The 8,814-nt window shown below is 37.2% G+C and overlaps 1 protein-coding gene across 1 annotated transcript in view; it reads left to right on the top strand.

Annotated features, from left to right (window-relative positions):
• MPLKIP (M-phase specific PLK1 interacting protein) overlaps window positions 1–8,478 on the top strand; it is an 11,214-nt gene extending 2,736 nt beyond the window's left edge. The window contains exon 2 of the mRNA XM_009321618.1: window positions 4,374–8,478. Coding sequence (XP_009319893.1) covers window positions 4,374–4,617 — 244 coding nt within the window. The 3' untranslated portion in view covers window positions 4,618–8,478. The remainder of the gene's footprint in view (window positions 1–4,373) is intronic.
• The last annotated feature ends 336 nt before the right edge of the window (window positions 8,479–8,814 follow it).

Below are 8,814 nucleotides of genomic sequence, written 5' to 3'. Positions count from 1 at the left end.
GGCCTGCGCCTCCGCACAGCGGGGCGGGGGCGGGAGGGAGGGAGCTGCTGCTGCTAAGCGGGGCCCTCGGCCCGCAGGGGAGAGCACGCCGAGGGCTTGTGACAAGGCGCAGCATCCGTCCCCTCCACCACGATTTTCAGGGGAGAGCGAGACTTGCACCACGCTGCGCAACATCTGTCTTACCCCCCCCCGTAGAGAGGATGGAGAGACCCCAGCTCAGGCAGCTGTGTGATCAGGAGAGGAAAGAGGGCCCCAGGCCTGGCTGAGGCCTGTTGTGAAGACACAAGGACTTAAAAGAGCGTAGATGTCTTCCTTTTCATACTCTGGCGTGTGAAGGTAGAGAGAAAATCAAGCACCGCCTAAAACTGCAGCAAACACCTCTTTCCTTTGTATGTACGTCCTTTTGATCAGTTTTCTTTAACACAGCAGTGAAGTGCTGTGTGCTTTTACTTTGCCTGTGTTGTCTTACAACATGGAAGCTGCCCTATCCACACACAGCTTTCTGGGACATGAGTTGAGAAAAGAAGTCCTTTATTAAAGAGAATTAAGCTGAGGCTCCTTTAAGCAGAAATGAGAGCATTTGTTGGGATAATAGTATCATTTTAAAGTCTTTGCATTGCACTGAAAGCTTTAGTTTATATAAAGTAGTTTTTCTGAGAGCTGTCCACAACAGGTTCTGTGAGTTATGCTTTTGTCAGATGGTTTAGTTGGGGCATGTGACTGGCAATGCAGATAGGGATGACAGCTCTTGAGATGATACCAACTTGATGTACATAGCTGGCTTTATGCAATATTAGAGAAACCTTAAAAGTGTAACAAATGACACATGCAGTACAAACAATGATAAAATTTTCAGGTGCTTTTACTGACACTTTAAGGATTAAAGTGTAATAAGGAAGTCAAATCTTAATAGAGATTAGTAAAATCTTAATGTGCCTGCACTGCATAGTCACGTTTCCATTCAAAAACAGTCTTTGGTTACTTTTTAACGATGCAGATAACTATTTTACAGGAATCTCATAGTTGGTGGAAGGGGATCATTATGAACTTTATACATTTTCTTTAACACCACAGCAAAGGCTTTCCCAGCGTGGAAGCCTACAGATTGCTTAACCGCTGTACCTGTTGAAAAGGCAAAGGATGTGGGGTTTCTGCTGCAGATTCTGGAGGGACGGTTTATGTCACCGATGCCTAGACATCTCCCTTCAGCAGATCACTCTTTGGATATTCAATTAAGTGTTTTTTAAAAGCCTGCCTTAAATTAACTGAGCAGAAGAATATGCAGGAATCCTTTTGCCTCTAGCGTTAGTCAGAACTGTTTCACGTCAGGACCTGTGGGCAGGAACAGCCTCATAGGCTCCATCCTTGGGCTTAAGTAAGAAACCTGACATAAAGAAGGTACGAGTTTGAATCCAGTCACGGATTGTCACAACATTTTCCCTTCTCCCCTTTCCTTCTTCAGACCTTGTGAGTAGTTTAGGAGCATTGACCTGATAGTGGTGCTTTCTAAGACTAGAAAGACATTGTATGTCTGTAGCTTTGCTTAGGACTAAGGTAATGTGTACGTGTGTACTTTTACATGTGTACACATGGTTGTTTTGCCTGTTTTGCTGCTGTCACCTTTGAGATTAAAATCTTAAGTGACCCTTTAAAATCTCATCAGGAAATCCAAACAACAGTTTATGTTTACTTTAGTGTTCTATTCCTGACATGTTATTAGTATTCTGTGCTCATTTTGTGCTTGCAGACTTTCATGTTTTGAGATGAACAGAAAACTTAAAGAAAAACATAGTAAGCTTGATTTTTCTGAAATGGCTGACTTAACCTTTATGTGGCCAATGCTTTACAGAGCTTTCAATTTTTTCCACAGAGATGCATCTGCTTTAAATTCTATGAACACGTTTGTTGTATCTCTTGAATATCTCCTCTTAGAATTTACTTAGTGGTAGTGTTTCCCTTTCTACACTCATCAGGAGTTAGTGAACTAGTTAGTAGCAGTAGCTAGTTAGTGGTGATGGGTTGAAAATTATTACAGAAAGTAAAAAAAAAAAAAATCTTTAAAATGGTATAATCATGATTTCTGTGTTTCTGTGCATCTGCCAGCAGCTAAAATTACATCAGATGAAGAAAGCTGACAAAGGGAGTGACTGTTCCCATTTTCAAGGCGGTATTACCCCATTCAGTAACATGTTAATGAATAGCACCAAAAGATGGGTTTTTTCCAACTGTAGAGAGATTTGTTATCTGGGAAAAAAGTATTGAGAATAGAACGTCTGTTTCTTTAAGGAAAGTTCAGTGAGAAAAGGCTGTTGGCACCAGTGATCGTAAAATATATATTTTTTTTTTAAGGTATCTTTGGCACCAAACAGTTTTTCTTGCACAGAATGGTTTCATTTGCACGGGTAGGGCTATTTTCCTTTTCCACAGGGCTATAATATGAATAATCACATTTTGATTTTTTTTTTCCTAGAGAAAATACAAAGGGGGAAAAAGCATATAATGACTAGTATTCTAAATTTTAAAAAATTAATATCTACATCCTTAAATTTAACACTTGCTGAAGGCCGTCAATCATGTATTAGGTAATAACACATTTCCTAGATTTCAAACGCGCAGAAATGTCGGTGTTATTGATGGCCTGCATTATACTGTAGTGAAATTTAATATTATAAAATAAATCCATCCAAAAGAGTCTTACCACTGAATCATTTTGTTCTGTCACTGGATACTGCAGATCATTATGTTAGTTCAGCTTGCTTTTGAGTGCTGCGGATTAGATGTAACATTAAATAAACTCCACACTCAAAACAGTTTTACACTGTCAAAGTTACAGGGTCTCCATTAAACATGGTGTTTTAAAGAGTTTTTTTATTTTGAAGATAGAATGCACTGTGTACTATTGCTTTACTACGAAATGTGAGTGCTTAACATAAATGTCACTTTTGCTAGTGCATGTTGACTTGCTCTAGGAAACTTCTTGTCCCTTAGAAAGTTGTTCGATGTATTCTGAGGTGATTCTGTGACCTTACCCTCATGGTTTTGATACAATAAAGTAATTCTCTACCTTTTAGTAATTTTTCAATTTTGAGATCATCATCTTATCTGCATAGCCTAATTGTACTACGATGAATCATTAGAAACAAGTGCCCTGTAAGTAAGACATGGATGTTCCCACATCTGGTTATGTGTCTATTATCATCAAGCTGTAGGAGTTTAGGAAAGCACTTACTGGGACCACACAAGCAGGCTCCTGCTGCAGCACATTTTCAGAAATAGGTTCAAGACTAAGCAGTTTTCAGTGGAATCTGTTCTTCTGGCTAAGCATAGGAGCCTTCGCTATATGGCACCATTTCTCGGTTTTACCCAGAAATTGTTTCATACGATCTATTTACTAATAGGGCTTATTAGTCAAATTCAAATACCATCACCGCTGGTCCAAAAAGTCAGGGCGAGGCAGGGGGGAAGCAACCCTTAATCAGTGCTTTTACCCTCCTTTACAAAGTCAGAGGCTGATAATCAGCCTCAAGGAATCGGGTTCTTCTAATCATACAGAATGCAACAGGCATGTTTGGAAACTAACTATTGTGTATCTGTAGTATAGGTTGTTCAGCTTTGGTTAAAACAAGTGAATTTAAACAAATACAGCTTTAGACAAAATGTCACTTTTTGGGAAAGTGAATCTGAGGAAAAGAACAATGGGTGATGCTAACAGGAGAAAAAGGTTATAGCTATTTCCTTTATGTCATAGCTCTCTAAGTTGCAGACCTGCAGCAGGTTTGTAGAAGCAATTGTGGTGGTCCTTGATCTTCAAAAAAAAAAAAATCAAATATCAAAAGCCCCATGCAAAAGGTTTTTCTTTTATGCAGTATCTGCTTAATCACTGACTAACATCCAGATTGTATATCAAAGAAAGTCATCTGTTCTCAAATTTCACAGAACACTAGTTTGGTTAAAACAGGGTGTTTTTCCCAGTAAGTTCTTCAGGTCATTTGTAGCTGTTTGCATTATACAGTGCTGTGTTCCACCTATACTGCTCTTGTGAACATTATCAATTCTTCCTCAGCCTCTAGCTCCCTGTTCTGTTGTTCAGCTTTTGAGTTAGACATGTTGTTGACTTAGGCAGCTTATGAAAAATAGCATGAGGAGCTGTTCTGTAGTTATGTGCCAGAGTGATGTAAACAAGTATTTTGGAGAAGACTGGGGTTTTTTTCCTTATCCTGGTAAATCATCAGTCATAATTAAAAGTATAATAAAGTTAGTATTTTCTGAGGAAGATGCAGGTGAGGAGTAGTAATTATCATTAATAATAAGCTTCAAAGCTCTGCTACATTAGAAGGAAACTATTTTTTATTTTTTTTTTTAGTTTGAATTAGTCTATTAAATGTTTCTTTACCTGATGGTTTTCTTCCAAAGGGATCACCCAGGACATCTACTCCATTTGGTACAGCGCATGGCAGAGAGAAAAGAGTGTCTAATGATGTGGAAAACTATTACAGACCTTCAATGCTTGAGGACCCATGGGCTGGCCTAGAGCCAGTTTCTGTTACAGACATAAACCAACAATACAGCAGTGAGCAAACAACATATACTGGTAAAAAAGGGAGGTATTTCAGCTAACACTTTTAAAGGCCAAATAACTCCATCTTGTCAGGAAAACTTTGGGACAAAATCTTTATACTTACACAAGATGAACAATAATCAAGACCTTAGATAATGCTTTTATTTGATCACATGTCCACCCTTTTATCCTACTTTTTTTTTATTGCATTGGATATTTTTATGTATGGGAGGGAAAAGGAGTGGTAGGAAAACTTACATTTCTGGCTACGTGGAAGTGCCTACCAGCTTTGAAGAACAAAGTGTTCTTTAATCACCAGCGACTGATTTGTGACTGTTAAAACAGGTTTCCATATATTTACCTCTTCCATGCCAGGTTTAGCCTTTTATTGTAAACTCCTTTAGTAAATGGTATTTTTTTATGTTTCAACATTTTTAGAATGAAGTAACTTGGAAATAAAATAAAGTTTTGTAAATCCTTGTTTTGTAATGTATAAAGATTATTTTAGGACTTTTGTTAAGGTGTACACATTAACACCAATAGTACTAGTGAAATTAGGTGACTTCTGTAAATGTGCTTGTATGCTGTAGTTAACCTCTGATTTTGTGCACAGTATTTTTTGTTAATTGTAGTGTAACATGAAACGTGACTTTTAGCCATCTCAGGAAGCAAATGTATTGTCTTTGGAAAGTTTAATTTGTTGAACCAGCTCTTGAGTCATAAACATAATTCTGTAATCATTTGGTTTTGTATTTAAAAAAAAAAAAATCATACTTGGAACAAATTTAGACATTTCTGGATTATAGTAACAAGTCTGTTCAGTGGAAATTTAAGTCTAAGGGACACATAAAACATCAAGATTAAGCGCAGATGTATTTTCTGGATCCACCTGTTAGAATAGCATAGAATGAATGAAAGTTTGTTATACAGTTGACATTAGTACATGCATAGCATCTTTTTTTTATCTGTAAAGATTTTTCAATTTTTTTTAAATGATTTTTTATTTTTACCTATGGCAGGCATCTTTGCCTAGAGAAGTCTTGTTTTGTGTGCATGCATGCTATATTTTTATACTGAAGAGGAAAACAGTGAGGTTTTTTCAGAGCTTGTCTGTATGTGGAAGATCCATTCTTAAATACAGTAGTCAATATTGTAATCTAGAATAAATAAGAAATAGTTACAGCTGTAGGCATGCTCTTAACATGCCATGTTAAGCCTGCAGTAGATACCTAAATTTTTGTTGAACATACTGTTATTTGTTTGTTGATCTTGGCTTTTAAGCAGTAGGTGGAGGGTGAAAACTTAGTTAAAAATAAATAAAAGCATTAGTTCAGTTTTCAAAACATATGTTTTGTTTTAAGCTTCTTACATACTTCACAGAAAACATTTTTTTTGTAGTCCTGAAGCATGGTTAGGTAGAAGAGCACAGAGAATCACATTAGACTGTTCTTAGTGACTTGTCTTTTGCTGAGGTAGAATAGTCCTATATACTTTATCTGTTTCAGCATAAAATGTCTTGGCTTAATACCACCTTCAGGAACAGCTTCAAACTGGAAGGGGGGTTAACATGTTGAAATGTGCCAGCTGAGTCTCTTGCACTTTTATGACCATCATCTAAAGTTTGTCACTTGTGTCTTCCCCCAGTCGACCTTATTGTTTTAGTATTCTATCCAAAAAGGCTGCTTAGAGAACTGAGAACGTAATGCCTGCTTGATATCGAGAATGGTTAAATCTTCATCCCAGAATCAAAACTGAGCCTTAAATGGCAGCTATCAGTATCATTATCTGTAACCCGTACCAGCAAAAGTGAGATGACTTGACAAGTTGTAGATAGTCTTCAGAATTTATAAATCGATGTCATTGTGAAAAGTGAAGTATAAAGTTTTCTTTCCTTTTTTTTAACCTTGTCAGGTGCTGTAAAGCTCACAAAAAAGTTACAGGGTGCTTAACCGAGTCATCTTTTTTGTTACTATTTCATTTGTAATTCAGTGCAGTTTACTTTTTGCAATATTTGGTGATCTTGGGGAAACAGATACAATGTTATTTAAGAGACGAAAGCTATGACATGTTCCTGGTTAGACATGAGAAGAAACTGGGTTTGGAAAGGAGAAAGGAAAGGAAAAGGATTCATGACAGAAGAGAGACTGTTAGAGGTGGGACTGCTTATACAGTAGCCAATATCAGCTGCCCTTGCACATTGCAAAGATGCGTTTTTCCACTTTGGCTTTGCAGTTGACCCAGGGATCAAAGCCAGCCTCCTCTGGTAATAACTGTTAACTCCTGGAACCGGGTGTCAGACATCAACGAAGGTAATTGTTCCAGAAAGAGAATTGAGGAAATAATCTTGAAGCGTTGTTTAATCAATACAGGCCTTCCACAATGCCATCTGTTAAGCTGCTGCTCCAGTGCACTTCAGGATATGACCCAACAATTTTAAGTACATCATACTGCTAAAGACTCCAATAATTTGGTCAAGAGTCGGCAAGGAATTAAAATGTAGACGTATTAAACTTACCTCATCATACTGCACCAAAAACTTAAAAATGATTCACCTTTCTGGCTTCTAGGAGAAATTCTGCAATTACAGTAGAATTTAAAGATGTCGTTGTTGAATAGCTGTAAAATGCATGAACACGTGTTCAGAACTATAAATACAATGTACTTAAAGCCAATTTAAGCTTTGCCTTTTTTGCTATGATATCCAGGAGGCTTAAGCACTTAATTTCTCACTGATTTTTCTCCTTCTTCCCATATGGCAAACGTTCTTTTTCCCCACATGTTTCTAATGGAGACAGGATATATCACTTCCTCATTTGTTAATGAAGCCACTTCATAATAACAGTATGGCTCTGGAAACAGCATTTAATGATAAAAAGTACATCACAAATACATCTGTTCTTCATGAGCCCATGAAACAAAATAGTTTCTGTGTCTTGTTAATGAAGGGATTCTTCTGTAATGAACACATTCCGTAAGAGTACGGGCATTGTTCTTTCTTCAGCAGACTTCTTAGGCTTTAAGGTAAGTCATTTAGCTCCTTTTTCAGAAGTTGGGATTGATGCACTTCTTTTCCATTCTGTTTTGTTTGTATTGTGTTTGTGCATCAAGTCTGTCTGACTTTCCATTCGGTTGTTGTAAAGGAGTTGTGTAACTCATGGCTAACTTTTCTAGCAAAAACTTAATTTCATTTGTGGCTGTTTGCTCCTATGTTTAACAGTGAACTGCATTGCTACTACATTGTGCTAATATCACAGTAAAATAACTTAGGTCAGCCGAGTACAATTCTGTGTAACATGGCAACACACCGGGTGGGGAGTTACCCCAAGTTGTGTACTGTAATACTTCAAAGATAGTTCAGGTTTGGGTTTTTGCTGTGACTTTATAATACAGAATATTCATTCTTCTCTGGTACTTTGCACACACTATTTTACATTAAAATTGTAAAACCATTTAGAATGTTAAAATTTCAATTAAAACAGGATTTTAAAAATTCTTATCAAGCTACTTCTCGTTAGAATTAGCAATAAGGTATTCGGACGTAGCATTTTTCTAATGTCAAAACTGGGAACGCTTTACAGGGGAAATGCTTCTGGTCAACAGAATGGGTAACTACTTTTGCAGTCAGGTTGTTTATGTGCTCTTCACTTTCATATAATGTGTTAATTAGACATCTGAGGGGGAACATTTGAAACATGCATTATATGGGAAGTCTACAAGCAGCTATTCAACTCCCTTCTAAAGAAAAGTTTTTGTAGCCTGTTTGGGTTTCAAGTTGTGTTTTTGAGTAATCTCACTGATGTCAGAGGATTTACTCATGCAACCAAGATACGTAAGTATCTAACATTACAGTCTGAAAATTGTATCATCCATTTGTCTGTCAGTGCTTTTTACCAATTATGCAATAAACTGCTCTGTTTAGCAATTGCTCTGAATTCAAATTCATACATGTGCTTTTATACGTGAGCCAAGACTGTCTCGCGATGAATGAAACGTGTTTGTACAACATTTTCCTAAATTCTCAAGAGTAAAGACTGTTCTCCTTTCCCCAAATCTTGGCACTACCTTCCTCCCGTCTTCCTTGTACTAGGGGAGAAAAGGGAGGATTGCCTATGCTGATTGGTGAAGAATCGTGTAATGATTTTCATGTCTCAGGCTTTCAGAAGCTACTAATTGACATAGGTAACTAGATAAACTTTTTTATTATTTGAGATGGCTCAGACAACTTCTTGCACCACAAGAAAGGAAAGAAATCACCA

Source organism: Pygoscelis adeliae, unplaced genomic scaffold, assembly GCF_000699105.1.
Source record: "Pygoscelis adeliae isolate BGI_AS28 unplaced genomic scaffold, ASM69910v1 Scaffold40, whole genome shotgun sequence".
Lineage (NCBI taxonomy): Eukaryota > Metazoa > Chordata > Aves > Sphenisciformes > Spheniscidae > Pygoscelis > Pygoscelis adeliae.
This window is presented reverse-complemented; position numbering and strand designations above follow the sequence as displayed.